Source organism: Hippocampus guttulatus, chromosome 3, assembly GCF_054856545.1.
Source record: "Hippocampus guttulatus isolate MCC_2025c chromosome 3, RoL_Hgut_1.0, whole genome shotgun sequence".
Lineage (NCBI taxonomy): Eukaryota > Metazoa > Chordata > Actinopteri > Syngnathiformes > Syngnathidae > Hippocampus > Hippocampus guttulatus.
Window position 1 is genome coordinate 10,367,537 of NC_141263.1, and position 19,779 is coordinate 10,387,315.

General features: G+C 42.6%; 2 protein-coding genes and 1 pseudogene across 3 annotated transcripts; 2 read left to right on the forward strand and 1 right to left on the reverse strand.

The window, feature by feature from the left end:
* Window positions 1-1,352: 1,352 nt before the first annotated feature.
* LOC147207427 (uncharacterized) lies at window positions 1,353-3,785 on the forward strand. The gene is made up of 2 exons (XM_086106643.1): window positions 1,353-1,754; window positions 2,335-3,785. Exons 1-2 carry the CDS (start codon window positions 1,634-1,636, stop codon window positions 3,468-3,470), a joined length of 1,257 nt encoding a protein of 418 aa, XP_085962769.1. The 5' UTR covers window positions 1,353-1,633; the 3' UTR covers window positions 3,471-3,785.
* An 848-nt stretch (window positions 3,786-4,633) lies between these two features.
* On the forward strand, window positions 4,634-7,876 carry LOC147207428 (uncharacterized). Its single transcript, XM_086106462.1, has 3 exons — window positions 4,634-5,025; window positions 6,225-6,896; window positions 7,482-7,876. Exons 1-3 carry the CDS (start codon window positions 4,899-4,901, stop codon window positions 7,874-7,876), a joined length of 1,194 nt encoding a protein of 397 aa, XP_085962588.1. The 5' UTR covers window positions 4,634-4,898.
* Window positions 7,877-14,835: 6,959 nt separating this feature from the next.
* LOC147207429 (uncharacterized) lies at window positions 14,836-19,565 on the reverse strand (annotated as a pseudogene). The gene is made up of 2 exons (XR_015100406.1): window positions 19,185-19,565; window positions 14,836-17,528 (listed from the first exon to the last, which is right to left on the reverse strand). The product of XR_015100406.1 is annotated as an uncharacterized LOC147207429 (transcript).
* Window positions 19,566-19,779: the final 214 nt, after the last annotated feature.

The window sequence follows — 19,779 nt, forward strand, 5'->3', positions numbered from 1 at the left end:
TCCTTCTCTTTCTACGCCTCCTTCAATATTCACCACTCACCGACAATGATGATGATTCTGATTCACACGAGTCCTGGAAGCAAATGCTTGAAACATCTGCTTTTTGTTTTTAAACATACTCTGTGTACCATCCTACTTTCAATGCTTCATTCATATCCACACAATGTCAGCCTCATAAACAAGATATTGTGAATAATCAAACTGTCAGGGGCTCGCTTGGCAGTCACCCAGCCCTACAGGCCTTGCCTCGACTCGAGGGCAACGGCTTTGGCCAGAGCACACGGATGCCGGAGTGTGATGACAACCGAGGCATGTCTTTTTCTCGAACTGTAATTTGCTGCTGGATACTATGAACATCGGGACTTCATCGACATTGGATTACAGTACAAATTGATTTGTTCGAACGACTTTTCACCGCACTATCAACATGACGGATTGATTGCAAAACACCCACGTGCCCAGCCCCACTGTAAAAGTTCCTGGAAGAATTGTATCATGCAAAATCAACTTTTTTGTTTCGGTTTTAGCCAATTTGAAGTGCACAAAGCTCCACAGAAATTCCAAAGACGTTTGCAGGAGATTTTTGATTCATACATAAAATGCTTAAATCGGGCATGGAGGGCTACTTTCCTGCCTGTTTTCCAGCTCTCCCGGCTGCAACACACTTGATTCAGATGATCAGCTCATCAGCCAGCTCTGAAGCAGCATTAGAACAATCCTGATGATTTGAATCAGGTGTGTTGCTCCTTGGAGAGCTGGGAAAAAGCCGGATAGCGGCCCTTGAGGACCGACTTTGGACACCCCTGACTTAAATGAATGTCTTTTGGTGTTTACTTTTCATTGAAACAGCAAGTGTGCATGTGAAAATTGCCAAACAATGCCGCAGAAAAACAGAACATTTGTTGTCAGGAAATTCTAAGTTTTATTTTTCCCACTCTTCACCGCCCAGGAGCTTTCCAACGAGCCCCACTTGTAGGCATGGCTCCAGAGGGCGGCCTCCATGACCCCAGTTTAGTCAAAGGAAATCACAGGGCCACCACCATCAACGAGTGTGTACGTCATGAGTCAAAATAAGTGACATGCACTTCACAAGTGGTTCCAATTTTGTTGTTGCAACTCCAACTAGCTGTTTGATTAATATAGTCCACTATAAAGCTCAAATGTGGAGTATGTGGGACACACAATTGAACATTTTAAAGCAAGCTCAGGACATTTATAATCTGTTATTTTTTGTTTGCTTTCAGTGTTTTCATTCTACACAAAAAAATACAAAATTGCTTAGTACTAGTGCCGCGCATATTAAGTTTGTCCAAGTGTACTAGCCGTACAACTTTAGGCCCAGCTTTCTCATGTACGGTTTGACTAGCCAAAAAAGCTTTCTGGTACAGCGCTGCTGATTTAGTCCTTAGCGTGCAGAAGGCCCCACACAGTCCATCCGATTGCTTTTTTACGAGACTAAAACATCATTAAGTGCTCGTTTCATGCTGAACTTGCACTTCGAAGGTATTCCTCGTAGCTTAGCTTCAATTATATTAGCCTAGCTTAATTTAACTTGTCCTGCGAGCCACGAACGAAGAGACTCGCAAAGCGGAGATCAAGTGGGAGTGTTACATGTTGTGATTATCGCGTGAAAATGTGTGATGAAAGGATGAAAAAAGAGGACAAGGAGGAGCTTTTTGGAACTAAAGAGGAGAACGAACGGCAACGTCAACAAGTGAACGTTTTCGAGAAACCTCGAAATGTGCACAGGGCAGGTTTGTCCACGTCTGACTTGTAAACTACTTTCTTGAACATTAGATGGATGGATAGATCGATTTTTTAAAGAATTTGTAACCCACTCGTAGCTTTATTGTAAAATATGTGTGGTTACTACACTTAACACCGTGCCACCTGGGCCTTAGTGTTGTTCATGAATCCCTCGATGAGTCGTGGCATAAAGGACCACATATTCGCCTATAAAGAGAAAGTGATATTCTTACCGACACACCTCATTTCATCCTTGCAACTAAAACAGGAACCATTCAATCCGGCAACAGACCATGAAATACAACACTAGTAAGAGACAGAACAAGGAAATGAGCTCACCCCTTACTAATATATTTTTAAAGTGTAACAGAAATGAACTGATTTAATCCACTCGCCTTGTCATTTCTAATAATGGCTTCACACAGTTTATGGCATAATTAACAGTCATTACCGTTGACATTATGTACTTTACATCACTCAGAACATGATCAATATACTGTGTAATGCTACTACATTTATCTCTTCCAGATAGTAACGCAAAACATGAGACTTTTCCAAACCATGTGTGTGTCTTTTTGTGTTTTGCAGATGTCAGTGAAGAATATCTTCATTCTGAGAATCGGGAGCCAGTATTCTCTCACATTAAAGAGGAAAAGGAGGATGAAGATCTCCTACACATCAAAGAAGAAGGCAAAGCAGATCCTCTTCACCTTAAAGAAGAAGCGGAGAAGGCAGAACCCTTTCACATTCAGGAAGAGGAGGATGATATCACCAAGTTAGAATTGACTGTAGTCCTTTTGAAGAATGAAGATGAAGAAGACGAAGGTCAAAATGAGGAGAACTGGAGGGCTGAGCCTCCAAGCAGCAGCTCAAGTCAACACATGGCAACCAAAATTGATGTAGATCAATGTCGACGATCACAAGATGACAGCCTTCTTGCGCCACTTTTAGAATGTGACGAAATGGTGTCACACTCTTCTGACTTTGAAGATGATGATGAACACTCTTTAACAACCCCTATTAGAACACACATTGGGGAGAAGCCTTTTGTCTGCTCAGTTTGTGGTCAAAGATTCGCTTGGAAGGGGCATTTAAACTCTCACACACGAACCCATACTGGGGAGAAACCTTTTGCCTGTTCAGAGTGTGACCAAAGATTTTCTGAAAAGGGAAACTTAAAAAAACACACAAAAACGCACACTGGAGAAAAACCTTTTGCCTGTTCAGTTTGCGGCCACAGATTCTCTGAAAATGGTAATTTAAGAAAACACATTAAAACCCACACTGGAGAGAAACCCTTTGCCTGCTCAGTTTGCGGTCAACGATTCTCTGAAAGGGGAAACTTAAGAACACACACAAGAAGGCACACTGGAGAGAAGCCTTTTACCTGCTCAGTTTGTAGTCAACAATTTGCACGGAAGGGACATTTGAATGCACACACAAGAACACACACTGGGGAGAAACCTTTTGCCTGTTTAATTTGTGGTCAAAGATTTTCTGTAAAAGGAAACTTAAATACACACATGAGAACGCACACTGGGGAGAAACCTTTTTCTTGTTCAGTTTGTGACAAAAGATTCACTGAGAAAGGACATTTGAATACGCACACGAGATCACACACTGGGGAGAAACCGTTTGCCTGCCTAGTTTGTGGGAAAATATTCTCTCGTAAGGCATCTTTAACCATACACACAAGAAGACATGCTGAAGAGAAAAATAATTAACTTGGAAGCAGTTAAAAACACTTATATTTGCTTTTAGAGTCACTGTAAAGTGTTAGTATCAGTAGTGGTATTTCAGGGTGGAGCAAGAATTTGACAAGACGCACAAGAAGCCAAATTTGTGGGAAACCCTTCAGCTGCAATTTGTGTGAGATAAATGATTCTATATTTTAACCATTCGGTTACTATAAGAATCAAGCAGGTTGCTGGGAAGTCCAGCAGTAACTTTCTTGACATAAATTGGAACAAAACTCTCTTTTTTGTCAGCTGTGAATGCAGGTATGTGATCTTGAATGAAATACAAGTTTTCAAACAGTGGTACTGTGTAGGATCTATTTTAAAAGCCTCAATGCAGTAAAGCGAAATTAGGCTTGTTTTCAAATAATTTTAAAATTCTGTTTAAGTGTAAACATATTTCTTTGACTTACAATTTAGGATTTAATGTGTTAGATAGGTTGGCACGCAAAATCAGCGCTTCACAATCTTTCAAGCCACAGATAAGCCCAATTCCCCTCTTTTTTTTCACAGTGCATCGGTGCAGGGTTACATTTCGGCCTCGGACTTCCTGTGTCGAGTTTGCATGTTTTCCACGTACCTATGTGGGTTTGCTCCGGGTGCTCCAGTTTCCTCCCACATTCATAAAAACATGTGTGGCAAGTGTGAATGAGAGCACAAATGGTTGTCTGTCTATGTGTGCCTTGCGACTGGCTGGCAACCAGTAGTTCAGGGTGTAGCTCGCTTACTGCCCGAAGACGGCTGGGGTAGGTTCCAGCAAGCCCACGACCCTCATAAGCATCAGCACATTCGAAAATGGATGGATGTTTCCTGAGAACAACAAAACAAACAAACAAACAAACAAAAAATCCTTTATTTAGTTTCGTTGTTTTTTTTAATGATGCCATGATTTCAAACCCTATTTGGGGAACAAAACGTCATGTAGTTGGAAAGACAGACGCTTATGAATATTCTTCTCAGAAATGATACATTTAACTACATACGGACATATCAATTGTGAACTCTAAAGAAGCGTACAAGCATCAACTCGCTTCGCGATAAAACGTTTGTTTGTTTGTGTGGTTTTTGTCAATGCGATTGTGGGTGGGTTTTTCTTCTCAGAGTTTGTCCAAGTGAGTTGCCGTACAACGTCCACTTCAACGCTCCTTCATTGCTCGACGAACGACATGTTATCTGTCCCTTATCATGACTGAATGTGGTGGTACTTCAACACGGTACGCACTTTACTGTAGTTAAACATCAGTAATTAAATCCTCGTGTCTGGATAAAATCGTCTCGGTGCACTTTGAAGCTCGGGCTAGCTAATTTGAGTTTATTTTAGCTTACTAGCTGGGAGCAAACAGACGCCTTTGTTGGCGACACATCGCAAAGCAGCGATCAAGTTTGAATGTAAAATGATGAGATGGTAGTCTGAAAATGTGTGCAAAAAGTGGGAAATATGAGTACGAGGAAGAACTTTGTGGAACAAAAGAGGAGAGCGAACCGCATCGTCAACTACTGGACGCCGTTTTCGAGCAACCTCGAATGGTGTTACACAGAGCAGGTATGTTCACTTCTTATGCTGCATTTGAGGAAGGTGTGAAGTCAAATTTATCCCCCTCGGATTGTCCCACTCCCGAGCTCAAAGCGTTCGAGGCGAATGTAAACAACAAAGATGGCTGATTCCGACAAATAAATTGTATTGTCATTTGAAAACTGCATTTCGTGTATCCTTGGGTAGTCTCCGTGTGATATTAAAATTGGTTTGATGATTTGAGACCTCTGTGTGTGATAGATATGCAAAAACAAAAACAAAAACAAAAAACAACAGAAATCAGGAGAGGGGCAAATACTTTTTCACTGCACTGTTTCTGTACTGTATAGACCAAGGGTTTCAAATTCAACTTGAGTGGGGGCTGCTGGGGATCGAGTCAGGGTGTGTTTGGGCCATGTCAAACCACGTCAAGTATTTTCTTTAGTCGAAGCAATCCCGTCTTCTCTGGGAATTGGCAATCAGCAATACACGAGAAGTAGAAAAATGCATGCAGCAGTACAAGTACATTGCAATAGAAATCAATATTTTGTCCATGCTTAAACTTTCTCATCCAATCTGTCAACTTTTTTTCTTGTTGTTAGCAAAATAGAGTGCTGAGTTTTAATTTGGACTTTGAGATGTGATTAATGCGATTTAATGATAAACGTGCTTTCTTTACTAGTCGATAACATAATCAGTAAAGGCTATTCACTCCACAGATACAGATATTTTTACCGATATCGCACTGAAAGCTCATACTTAGTTTCAAATAGCCAATTGAATTATTGTTTTTTAACATTTATTAAGTTTAACATGAGGGAATTCTACGAAGTCACTGGTGCTGCCATATTGATTTGGGGAATTACATTGTCAGCTGTGAGGGGTTCTCTGCCTGTTTTGATTAGAATGACAGGCATGCATTTTCATGAATACCTTTATTTACATTTACTATAGCATTATTAAATACCAGGAAATATACACTATGTGTACTGTCGGCCTGTTGTTGTGCTGTACGGTGAATAACAGATGAATAATTCCTCATCCGGAAAAATTTCTAGTTTTGCACTTCTGGTTAACGGTACTCCACTGCTCAAGCACTTCGGAACGAAACTGTGCGATTCTAGATGTTCTCAATGAACATTGCAAAAACATGGTTAAAGAATACACAACATCAAAGGCACAACATTATACTTCAACAAACCAAGTGTTGGTCTTCTTGTTTCTTGCAGATGCCAGTGAAGACTATATTGGTCCTAAGCAGCAGGAACGTTCTCACATTAAAGAGGAAGAGGAGGAGGAAGGTCCCAATGCCATTAAGGTGGAAGAGGAGCCAGAATTTCCCTACATTAAAGAGGAAGAAGAGGACAATATCACAAAGTTGCTGGTGTCGTTGGCCCCTTTGAAGAAGGAATCTGATGAAAAGAACAGTGAGGAGAACAGAGGAGCGGAACCTCCAAGCAGCAGCTCAAGCCAACACATGAAAATAGAAGCCTACAGCCTCTTAACTCCACTATCACATTGCGACATCACAACGTCATACTCTCCTGACACTGAAGATGATGACGATGTTGATGATGATTATGATGAAGAACACTCTAAAGGTGACAAGACAAGTAACACTGTCATCAAACGCTGGAAATGTTCTCAGTGTGAAAAGGCCTTTGTCTCTAAGTCTCTCTTGAAAAGACACATGACGATCCACACTGGAGAGAAGCCCTTTTCCTGCTCAGTTTGTGGTAAAACATTCACTCAAAGAGCCAATTTGACAACACACAGAAGAACACACACAGGGGAGAAACCTTTTTCCTGCTCTGTGTGTGGTATAAGATTAACTTATAAGAGTAGTTTACCAGCTCACATGAGAACCCACACTGGAGAGAAACCTTTTGCCTGCTCAGTCTGTGGGAAAGGCTTTTCTGGAAGGGAAAGTCTAGTAAAACATACAAGGATACACACCGGAGAGAAACCATTTGCCTGCTCAACTTGTGGTCAAAGATTTTCTGTTAAGGGTAGCTTAAAATCACACTTAAGAACCCACACAGGGGAGAAATCTTTTGCTTGCTCAATTTGCGGTCAAAGATTCGCTTGGAAGGTACAATTGAACACACATAAGCAAGCACACACTGGGGAAAAACCTTTTGCTTGCTCTGTCTGTGACCAAAGATTCTCGGGAAAGGGAGGCTTAATTAGGCACACAAGAACACACACTGGGGAAAAACCGTTTGCCTGCTCGCTTTGTGGGAAAAGCTTTACTGTGAAAGGATATTTAATAAGACACAAAAAAACACACACTAGGGAGAAACCTTTTACCTGTTCGATTTGTGGTAAAAGCTTCGCTCACAAGGGTAGGTTAACAGAACACACAAGGACACACACTGGAGAGAAACCTTTTGCCTGCTCAATTTGTGATGAAACCTTCTCTGTAAATGGGCTTTTGATTAGGCATGCAAAAACACACACTGGTGATAAACCATTTGCCTGCTCAGTTTGCGGTAAAACATTCTCTTTAAATGGACGTTTAAAAAGGCACACAAGAACACACACTGGGGAGAAACCTTATGCCTGCTCAGTTTGCGGTAAAAGCTTCACAGAAAGGGATACTTTAAAAAGGCACGGAAGAACGCACAGTGGAGAAAAACCTTTTACCCATCCAGTCTGCGACTTTAGTTTAGGATTGGATAATCTTCATTCTGAGCCACAAGAGTGTAGCTCCACGATGGAGCAGCAGGAGCCAGAGCCGCTTCACGTTAAAGAGGAAGAGGAGGGGGAAGATGTCGTTGATTTGCCATTGACTGATGTCATTGTGAAGATGATGAAGACTATCGAGGTGAGCACAGCTAATGGACCGAGCCTCCGAGCAGCAGCTCATGCCAACACATGAAAATAGAAGGAGAAGGAGACCACGGTGGAGAATCACAATCACACCACCTTTTCATCATCACATCGTGACAACTTGTCGTCACACTGTTCTGACACAGATAATGCTGAAGACTCTTAAGGTGTTATGAGGCGTGGTTTGTCATGCTGACACCAAACACTGGCAACATTCCATACTCTCAGTGGGACAGTAGAGCGGGGAGAGTTGATCAAATACAGAAAAAAAAAGAAAAGTTGTTTGGGGTACTCCAGTTTCCTCCCACATTCCAAAAACATGCTTCGCTGGTTAATTGAACACTCTAAATTGTCCCTAGGTGCAAGTGTGAGTGCAAATGATTGTTTGACTATGTGTGTCCTGTGATTCGCTGGCAACCTGGCATAGGCTCCAGCACCCCCTGCAACCCTAGTGAGGATAAAGCGGTTCGGAAAATTAATGAATGAAAAAAAAAATATGTATATATATATATATATATCCTCTGGTAGAGGACCCGAGCTGAATGAGGGACGGACACCACCCGAGTGGGGGTGAGACGAGGAATTTATATATATATATATATATATATATATATATAACCCTCCGTGCATGGTTAGGAGATTTATATATATATATAAATTCCTCGTCTCACCCCCACTCGGGTGGTGTCCGTCCCTCATTCAGCTCGGGTCCTCTACCAGAGGCCAGGAAGCTTGAGGGTTCTGCGCAGTATCCTTGCTGTTCCCAGCACTGCACATTTCTGGACTGAGATGTCCGATGTTGTTCCCGGGATCTGTTGCAACCACTCATCTAGTTTGGGGGTCACTGCCCCGAGTGCTCCGACCACCACAGGCACGACTGTCACCTTTACCTTCCAGGCTCTCTCCAGCTCCTCTCTGAGCCCTTGGTATTTCTCGAGTGATTGTGTTCCTTCTTTCTGATGTTTCCATCACTTGGGACCGCTACATCCACTACAACGGCTTTCCTCTGCCCTTTATTTATGATCACGATATCTGGTTGGTTCGCCATTACCATCTTGTCAGTCTGGATCTGGAAGTCCCACAGGATCTTCGCTCTGTCATTCTCCACCACCTTTGGAGGTGTTTCCCATTTTGACCTTGGGGTGTCCAGTCCATACTCCGCACAGATGTTTCGGTAGACTATGCCAGCCACCTGGTTATGGCGTTCCATGTAGGCTTTCCCTGCCAGCATCTTACACCCTGCAGTTATGTGTTGGATCGTCTCAGGTGCCTCTTTGCACAACCTACACCTTGGGTCTTGTCTGGTGTGGTATATCTGGGCCTCAATGGCTCTGGTGCTCAGGGCCTGCTCTTGAGCAGCCAGGATGAGTGCCTCTGTGCTGTCCTTCATGCCAGCCCTCTCTAGCCACTGATAGGACTTCTTGAGATCGGCCACTTCAGTTATGGTCCGGTGGTACATCCCGTGTAGGGGCTTGTCCTCCCATGATGGTCCCTCTTCCAGCGCCTCATCTTCTGTTCCCCATTGTCTGAGGCATTCTCTGAGTACGTCATCCGTTGGAGCCTTCTCCTTGATGTATTCATGGAGCTTGGATGTTTCATCCTGGACAGTGGCTCTCACACTCACTAGTCCCCCTCCTTCCTTTCGGCTTGCGTACAGTCTCAGGGTGCTGGATTTGGGATGGAACCCCCCGTGCATGGTTAGGAGCTTTCGGGTCTTAACGTCTGTGGTCTGAATCTCTTCCTTTGGCCACCTTATTATTCCTGCAGGGTATCTGATCACTGGCAGGGCATAGCTGTTTATTGCCCGGGTCTTATTCTTGCCATTGAGCTGGCTTCTTAGGACTTGCCTCACTCGCTGGAGGTATTTGGCCGTAGCCGCTTTCCTTGTTGCCAGTTCGAGGTTGCCATTGGCTTGTGGTATACCGAGGTACTTGTAGCTGTCCTCAATGTCTGCTATTGTTCCTTCAGGGAGTGAGACCCCTTCAGTGCGGACTACCTTTCCTCTCTTAGTCACCATCCGACTACATTTCTCAAGCCCGAATGACATCCCGATGTCGCTGCTGTAGATCCTGGTTGTGTGGATCAGGGAGTCTATGTCCCTTTCGCTCTTAGCATACAGCTTTATGTCATCCATGTAGAGGAGGTGACTGATTGTAGCTCCATTTCTGAGGCGGTATCCATAGCCTGTCTTGGTGATTACTTGGCTTAGGGGGTTCAGTCCTATGCAGAACAGCAGTGGGGAGAGTGCATCACCTTGGTATATGCCACATTTGATGGACACTTGGGTAAGTGGCTTGCCATTGGCTTCAAGTGTGGTTTTCCACATCCTCATCGAGTTCGCAACGAAGGCTCTTAGGGTCCTGTTCACCTTATACAACTCCAAGCATTCAGTGATCCATGTATGTGGCATCGAGTCATAGGCTTTCTTGTAATCAATCCAGGCTGTGCACAGGTTGGTACGTCGGGACCTGCAGTCTTGTGCGACTGTTCTGTCAACCAGGAGCTGATGTTTGGCTCCTCTGGTATCTCTACCAATGCCCTTCTGTGCTTCGCTCATGTATTGATCCATGTGTCCACTTATCTTAGCCGCAATGATGCCTGACATGAGCTTCCATGTTGTGGAGAGACAGGTTATTGGCCGATAGTTGGATGGGACTGCACCCTTTGAGGGATCCTTCATGATCAGGATCGTTCGCCCTTCCGTTAGCCATCCTGGGTGAGTCCCATCCCTCAGCAGCTGGTTCATTTGTGCTGCTAGGCGCTCATGGAGTGCTGTGAGTTTCTTTAGCCAGTAGGTGTGGACCATGTCCGGGCCTGGTGCTGTCCAGTTCTTCATATCTGAGACTCTTTCCTGTATGTCTGCCACTGTTATGGTAACTGGGTTCTGTTCAGGGAGGCTGCTGTGCTCCTCTCTCAGGGTCACCAGCCATTGTGCACTGCTGTTATGTGCAACCTCCTTCTCCCATATGCCTTTCCAGTACCTTTCAGTTTCCAGTCCTGGTGGGTCAGCTCTGTTGTTAGGACCCTGCCACTGAGCGTACACTTTCGCAGGTTGTGTTGCGAACAGCCTGTTTATTCGTCTGGCCTCATTCTCTTTCGTGTATCGCTTTAGGCGGCTGGACAAGGCTTGGAGCCTTTGTTTGGCAGTTTCGAGTGCTTCAGGTATGGTCATCTGGATGTACCTCTCGGGTATCGGCCTTTTCATCACACCTCTCTGGGCCTCAGTCAATTGACTCACATCTTTCCGAGCCGCCTTGATCTTAGCCTCCAACCGTCTTTTCCATGGTGGGTAATGTATCTCATGGCTTCCATGGTTGCTCTTATAGCCAAGCATCTCAAGGATCACTGATGCTGAAGCGTATATATATATATATATATATACCGTGTATATATATATATATATATATATATATATATATATATATATATATATATATATATATATATATATACACACACACACACACACACACACACACACACACACACACACACTTTCACCGCCTCAAACTCCATTTCTGAACCGCTCTTCATTTCAAGCAGTTTGCAAGATGTATGGCAGTACTATTACCCCTTACCCCTCTTGAGGAACCCCTTCTCGCTGTTCCCTGAACCTTCTTCTCATCCCCTGTTGTTAAGAAACGTTACAATTATGACCTGTCTCCACAGACAACTGCAAGCGGTGTAAATGGAAATGTTCTTCGGTGCATCTGCGCACACTGTTGGTGACATCTGAGGGCAAATCGGTTAAGCTTGCGTTTTTTTTTAGGCAATGTGTAGCGGTATTTCTTTGATTAAAGCATAAAAAGATGTATTGAATGTGCCACAACTATGAGGCTAGATGTGAAAATTGGAATCATTAAGAGCAAATAATATTTACTGTAACCCTCCCTTAACAACCACCAACTTGCTAATCGAATTGTTATATCTGTTATGTGTCTTGAGAATGACTGTGAATTATAGACAAAGTATAACCAAATAATTTCTCGACGTCAAGGGTATAATAAAATCTTTTTGGAATGTATTGCTTGTGTGTATTTTTTTAGGTACCAGTATCTTCTATGTATTCATGCTTTTCTGTCACTTGAGGAAAGTTAAATTGTTTTGAAGCTAGGAGGGAGGCCACTGTTATTCAGAAATAAAAAGCTTTTGCCGAGAGCCAAAGCAGAAAAGTTTTCTTATATTTGCATTTGTGACATCCCCCCATTTTCATGTTCATCTCATTAACTAAATATCACAAAAGTAAAGAGAAAAAAAACAGGAACAGCGGTTGTTTCAAAATATTAATTTGCCTCTCTGTACAGCAATAAACATGGAAACATTCTTTGGGCCTTTTAAACTGAAATCAGTGATCCCTCTTGGATAGCTCTCCTTTCCAACATGAATTATGCATGAAACAACATCCTGCAAATATTGCTCAACTTTATATCAGCATTTAGATATGGCCTTAACACATATAAATTAGCATTTGAATCACAACGCCCTTTGAAATGCCCCACCCCCAAGGCCATTGTTAGGTGTTTCCTTGCGCCTCAGGGTCAGAAATGCCTGATGCCTACAAGTCAAGTTTCATGACAGGTTTACTGACACGTCCAGATCTTGTGAGAGTCTGTTGCGTTGTGCGACTGTGTCTTGGGTTCATGACTTCACTTGGTTTAGAGCAGTGGTTCTCTATTATTTTCTGTCATGCCCCCCCAAGGAAGAGGAAAACATCTCGCGCCCCCGCACAGCTATAAATAGTATCATTTGTCTATAAAATTGTCTATACACCTTTGCATAACACTGTATCCTTATTAACGTATATGAGAATAAAAAAAGAAAGAAATATGGACCAACTTTATGGACCAACTTACAACAAAGAATAGCTTTAGTAACTGGAACAGAAAAGATTTAAAGTGTATCTGAAATTCAAAAGTAACATTAAATCCTTAATTTAACAGTAAATATTTTTTGACTGACCATGTCAAACCATACGATACTGAAAAATAAAATGACAGAAACTCAATAACTAATAATGCATTCAAACTAATCACCAACATTATCTGAGGAGCACAATACTAAAAAAAACTTTAACCTGCAAAACAAAAATATATAAAAGAATTTGTGCTTTTTTTTAAACTCAAAGATGATGTCTGGATTAATGGCTACAATGAGCACATTTTGCAATGCACAGCTTTTCGAAGCGAGGTTTGAAGCAGGACACAGCAACTCTCGGCTCCTGCTCAATGTGTAGCCGGGACCTGTATTATTATACTGAAGTAGCAGTCACAAAGCGGCAGGATTGTTGGCAATATTCGGCACGTTTTCGCTGAAAAAAACTCAAGCAGTTTATCAGCGTGATTGGGGTGTAATGTCTTTAAGTGACGCCTTAATTTATTTGGCTTTATTCTGTCCGCTACCAAAATTTTTAGACAAAGTAAGCACATCGATCTTCCCTCGTCTGCCACCGCAGGCACGTTGAAGCCAAGCTCTACATACGCTTCGTCATATTTCCTCCCTGAGAATGCTCCCTGCGCAAACTCTGCCAATGAGAGCGCTACTGCCTTCTAACGTAGTGGAGGTGCAACTGCAAGTTATTTTCAGACAGTAAAAAAATTAAAAAGCATGTTCCCTGAGGTCAAACGCGCCCCCCCCCCCAGGGGGGCGCGCCCCACTATTTGAGAAACACTGGTTTAGAGGGAAGTGTCTCTGGGGTGGTGACACTCGTGGTCACACAGGGTGGACAATCATTAATGGTGGAGGAGTTGGTCCTGCTTGGAGATAGAATCTATTACGGCGCTATACTGTCCGACCTTCCATGTCAACAAGGTAAGATCTTGGCGTGACCTTCCTCAGGATGACTCTTGGTGACTTCCAAGCATTCTCGTGGTCCAATTTAGTGTTGACTGTGTCTCCTGGATGACGAACAGGTAGGTGTCTGACCCCAGGTCGATGATTGAAGTCAACAACTTTGTTTTGCCTTCTCCTGAGCGTCCTTTTGTTTGATGGTCTGTTGGGCCATCTGGGTTGTAGGTATGTCTATAATACAGGCAGCGTTGTTTTTATCTTCCTACCCAATTAGCAGTCCCACAGGGCTGATCAAGACCAATCCCTTTTCATGTAGGCAGCACTGTGGAGATAAGGGGTTCCTTGTTTTGGCCTAAACTTCATCTCCAGACAGATCTGGCACAACTCCACAATGGTCTTGAGTTCCACAGACAGCCCAGGCTACCATACAGATGCTTTGGCCATGTCTCTGCACTTTGTGAGCCCTGGTGTCCATCATGTACCTTTTGCAAGATCTCTGCTCTCATTTTCGTCTGAACTACAATTCTGGTTCCTCTCATTATGATTCCATCAGCTTCTGATAGCTCGTTTTTCACTTTTGCATAGTCTTTAATGTGTAGCCGAACTTTCTTGCTACACTCCGGCCAGCGTGACCAAATGAATTTGGCTACCTCCCATAGTTCACTTCACTGTCAGTTGCTGTTGCCATTCTGATGTTCTACATCTTTGCTGAGGACACCATGCAACACTACGTAGCAGGCCACATCTTCATGTGTGTCCACTCTGTCCATTAAATGCCCTTGAAGGTTACAAGACAGGGTGTCTGCTACAATTAATGTCTTCCCAGGCACATACTGTATTCTGCTTTTGCGTTGTACTTCAGGAGTCTCATCAATAGGCGTTGACATCTCAACGGAACGTTGCCTAGGCCCTGGCTGTTGGCAAGTGGTACCAATGGCTTGTGGTCGGTATCAAGCCTAAACTGATCCAAACCACACAGGTAGTTTTCAAATTTCTCACATGCCCATACGCTGGCCAGGCATTCCTTCTCGATCTGCGCAGGGTGTGTTTCAGCTTCTGCGAGACACCTGGTGCAGTCGGCTACTGCCTTCCATTCTCCTCCATAAAGCTGGAGGAACACAATCCCCAGGCCATAGCCGCTCGCGTCAGCTGACACAGCAGTGGATCTAGTGACATCATAGAAGGTGAGAACTTGTGCAGTTGTCAGCCACAGTCATGATGCACTTTTGAGCTATTTATTGAATAGGACAGTGTCAGAGATTTTCTCGGACAAAGTTAAAGAAATGACTCGGCACACAGGAAAATTGTCTTCAATATCGGCGGGAGCGGATCTCTGAGAGCGAACGACGGTAGTTGCTCCGATGATACACACTCGGCTCCCTCTCCGCCGGTTCGAACTTTTATTGCAAAATACAAGAAAGACACTGCCCCCGAGATTTGCATACCGCGCCCCCCGGTCCGGCCTCTCGGTAGTGATCTGATCTACCTGAATACACAAGTCACAGACTTTGCTGATGACTCATGTCCACCTGGGCGCGACAGCTGTTCCCAAACTGTCTTTTGGTATTCAACAACTCTTTGTTCCCAATTTGTTTATTCCCACTCTGTGATTGAATCTAGCATTCGCCCCCCTTGTTTTGACGTGATTACTCAAGAAAAGGCCCTCCGCCCAAACGGCCGACACCTCTGCGCTGAGCATGTCCAGACATGCCCAAATTAACCGAAACTTTAAACATGATACAATTTTGTTCATAGATTTCTCTATCAGACAATCAAACACACAAACTACAGAAGGAACATTCAGAAGCAGCATAAGGCAGACATTGACGCTGAATTAACCGCGTGGTGCAGGGCCAATCCAATTGACTCCAGTTCCTGTTAGCCATCAACAAATACAAAGTGTGTGTTGGTGAGGCTTTCGGCTTAATTACAATTAAAAAAAATTTTTTTTTTAATTTCTTCAAAATTGCCTTCTATGATGTTTGGTTATATTCTCATTGTAATGTTTTATAACACAGCAATTTTTGCTTTAATTGAAAGCACGTCAATTGTTTTGTTGTTTGTGAGGGGTGATGAACGTCAAGGCACCATTGTATAAATCACAAAGTTGCAACATTCGACATTAAATACAAATTAAAACAATAAAAAAATCAAATACATTCAAATTACATTTAAAAAATACATTGGCGTATACTGCATATCAAAACAAATGAGTGGAACGCCTGCAGAGGAAATGTTTTTTTTTTCAGTGCTTTCAAAGAGAACAGGGTTTGGTATCAATGGGACATCTAATGTCCTTTTGATTCTTTATAATTATCAGTGTGAGTGGTGCGTGACATCGTTTCGTCACTTCATGATAGCGGAGCGAAGAGGCTGCCCGCTTTTGACTTCCCCATGATGGTCCGCATCACCTTCTGTTGTCATGTATTGACGTGAGCTGGTACTTGGAGGCTCAGCTCCTCTGTTCTCCTCACTTTCTCATCAACCGTCTTCACTCTTCACAGTGACAACAGTCAATGGAAATTTAGTGATATCCTCCTCCTCTTCTTCCTCTTTAATGAGGGAGGGCTCTGGGCACACTTCTTCATTTTTAATGTTGGGGGTCGACTCCGGCTGCTCAGGACGAAGATCTTTCACTCCTGAACTTAAATTGCAGGCGGAACCACTACCTGATTTCTCTCCTGTGTGTGTCCTTACGTGTCTTGTTAAATGTACCTTCTGCGTGAAAATTTTACCACAAGTTGAACAGGCAAAAGGTTTCTCCCCAGTATGTGTTCTTGTGTGGCTTATTAAACTTCCCTTGACAGAGAAGCTCTTACCACACACTGTGCAGGTAAAAGGTTTCTCACCTGTGTGCGTCCTTATGTGTGTTCTTAAAGTCGCCTTCACTGAGAATTTTTGGTCACAAACTGTGCAGGCAAAAGGTTTCTCACCTGTGTGTGTTCTTGTGTGTATCCTTAAGTTTCCCTTTGCAGAGAATTTTTGACCACACACTGAGCACGAGTAAGGTTTCTCCCCAGTGTGTGTTCTTATGTGTGCATTCAGAAGTCCCTTCCAAGCAAATCTTTGCCCACAAACTGAGCAAGCAAATGGGGTCTCGCCAGTATGTGTTCTTGTGTGTGTTCTTAAGTTTCCCTTTTCGGAGAATCTTTGACCACAAAATGAGCAGGAAAAAGGTTTCTCTCCAGTGTGTGTTCTTGTGTGGCTTATTAAACTGGCCTTTTCAGTAAAGCTTTTACTGCAAATTGAACAGGTAAAAGGTTTTTCTCCAGTGTGTGTTCTGGTGTGTTTTATCAAATTTCCCTTTTCAGAGAATTTTTGACCACAAAATGAGCAGGCAAAGGGTTTCTCCCCAGTGTGCGTTCTCATGTGAGTTGTTAAACTACACTTTTGGTTTACTATCAGGCCACACACTGAGCAGGAGAAAGGTTTTTCCCCAGTGTGTGTTCTCATGTGTCTTTTCAATGACGACCTGTTGAAAAAAGTTTTGTCACACTGAGAACATTCTCTGTGTTTGTTGTCAGTGTGACCTGTCATATCACTTTTAGAGTGTCCATCATCATCATCATCATCATCATCCTCAGTGTTGGGAGAATGTGATGATATGTCATCACTATCTGAAAGTGGAGCTAAGAGGCTCCCTGATTGTGATGCTCCACAGATGTCTCTCTCGCCTTCCGTTGTCATGTGTTGACTTGAGCTACTGCTCGGAGGCTCAGCCCCTCTCTTCTCAACACTTTGACAATTGTCTTCTTCATCTTCACCTTTCAGGACAACACCAGCCAACGGCGGATTGGTGATATCAGTCTCCAACTCTTCCTCTTTAATGTGGAGGTGCTCTGGCTCCTCTTCCTTTTTACAGTTAAGGCGCTCGGGCTCCTGCTGGTCAGGATGAAGACATTCTTCACTGACTTCTGCAAGACACAACAAGACAAACACGTGTGGTTTGACAACGTCAAGCTGTGACTGTTATGTATTAACAGGAACATTCTTAATTATGTTTGAGAATCACTCATTTATGTTCCTTTCAAAGGCGCTTGCCTTAAGTTAAGTAATTTAAATAAAATCAAATTCAGCAACATTCAGGAGGATAAGGTGTTATTCTTTGTATAACAAGCAAGGAAACCAATACCATGAAGTACACATCATTTGATCTTTATATTATTTTACATGTATATCAAGTTATTTGTGCAAATGTATGTCAGTGATTCTTTGCAAAAAAAAAACACAAAAAAACATGCAGAGAACACATACAGCCGGAAGTTATTCCAAAAGGCTAGCATAGCAGAATTCTTGGGATGCCAGGAAAATAACAGTGTCATCTGGCACCAAAATCAGATGACGAAAGGGAACATACGTAACTTCATAACTGATCACTTTCTGGCCAATGCTGAGGGAGCTACCCCTCATTAAGTACTGCATCTGAAGTCTTCCAAGTTTCCAAAACTGTGACAAATCCTTTTAAAAATATGCATATAAACTTGTAGGATCTGCAGATTAGCCTCACAACATCAGGCCAGCTCTAACAGCAGCAGGCACGATGGCAGGGTGCACCCTCCTTGGCTTGACCAGCTAATTTTGCTCTGATGATGACTCCGTCAGATGTACAGCTAGCTGCTTGTCGCTTGATGGAACTTGAAAGTATCCCTCACATTTTACATAGTCTCGAGGTGTCAAAGATAATCGACTCATGAGCAACTAATCGATTTAAATGAAATGACAACTACGTTGATAACCAATTCATCACTTACAGCTATTATTTAACTGAAAAGATGTCTAAATCCTTTGATATCAGCCTCTCAAAAGTATTCTCTGATTTCTGTAGACACCCATGAAAGCAGACAGATTATCTTTTGCGTTCACTCAAAATAAGACATTTGCTCAGACACTATTACCAGAGATGCAAAACCCTCTCATTGCCTCAGGAACATTCTGGACATTTGAAGCATTTGTGTCTCTGCCAAAACAAACACGTGCCACCAGAAAGACTGAACACTTTTTTATATTTTCTTTTCAATAGTTCTTTTCTTCTTTTCAAAACTGACAACATACACATTATTATTATTATTCCACTTTTAATTGATTCAATATAATGTATTGTATTGTATTGTATGATGTATATTTCATACAATGGTGATATATATACTAGTGCGCTCATAAATTTTCATACCCCCAGAATATGTCTTATGAGCACGATATTGTGTCAGCAAACATCTTCCGTCATTTACAGTGCTTCTGATTATCCTCAAATAAAGTTAAGATGGTATGGCTGTTTTTTTTTCTTTCACTTCTGTCATGTCACTGTACAAGTCTCACTGTTTAAAGGCCATAGCGGGAAATTGGTACAAAATAATTTTCTCTTTTCATTCATTGTTTTTTGAGCAAGTCTTGACAAACTGATTTGAGGGGATAATCGAAGGTTTTGTGTAATTTCACACATATTCAGGCTCACTCGTATTATATTAACAACTTTAAATGTTGTAATATGACTACGTGGGACATGGATTATACACAAATGCAGTTTTGAATAAAGTGTTTAGTTGCTAAACAAGGATAAGAAGTGAACCAACCTGCTCTGTGTAACACATTTTGAGGCTTGTTGAAAAAGCCGTCCAGTAGTTGACGTTGGGGCTCGTTTTCTTTTGCCCAACAAAGTTCCTCTTCTTTTACGGTTTTTGCACACATTCTCAACGATTTACACACACCGGATCAGTTTTTAGCACAGGATGTATTGCTATCAAACGTGTCTCTTTGTGAGCGGCCGGCAAAGGTTAGGTTAGCTCAAGAAGCTTTCACAACGTGCACCGAGACGAGTTTACCCGAACTCGGTGATTTAATGGAAGATGTTTTACTCCAGTGAAGCGGTAATATGGCGATCTGCGTTCAAGTTTCGAGAGGTTCTGTAATATTTTGGGAATAATTATTTCGTGAAGTGTGTGCGGCTAGCCATAACGAACACGGAAGTGAATGTGCAGCGGAAGTTGTACAACAAGCTCACTTGGACAAACTTCTTGCCGGGGTCGGTAAAGCGTTAAATGTTCAAACGTAGACAGGAAAAAAAATCCCTGAGCAAATAAGGTCAAAATCAAATTTTGAATAGTAAATTCATTTGGAAGTGTTCAAAATAAATAGCTAAGACGAGAAATTTCGCGTCCCTTTGTGCGC

Bases quoted from the DNA above. Each gene is read 5' to 3' on its own strand.
- LOC147207427 (XM_086106643.1), top strand. From the start codon at position 1,634: ATGTGTGATGAAAGGATGAAAAAAGAGGACAAGGAGGAGCTTTTTGGA. The intron at 1,755-2,334 runs GTTTGTCCACGT...TGTGTTTTGCAG, and splicing joins TCGAAATGTGCACAGGGCAG to ATGTCAGTGAAGAATATCTT.
- LOC147207428 (XM_086106462.1), top strand. From the start codon at position 4,899: ATGTGTGCAAAAAGTGGGAAATATGAGTACGAGGAAGAACTTTGTGGA. The intron at 5,026-6,224 runs GTATGTTCACTT...TGTTTCTTGCAG, and splicing joins AATGGTGTTACACAGAGCAG to ATGCCAGTGAAGACTATATT. The intron at 6,897-7,481 runs GTGGGAAAGGCT...TTGCCTGCTCAG, and splicing joins ACCTTTTGCCTGCTCAGTCT to TTTGCGGTAAAACATTCTCT.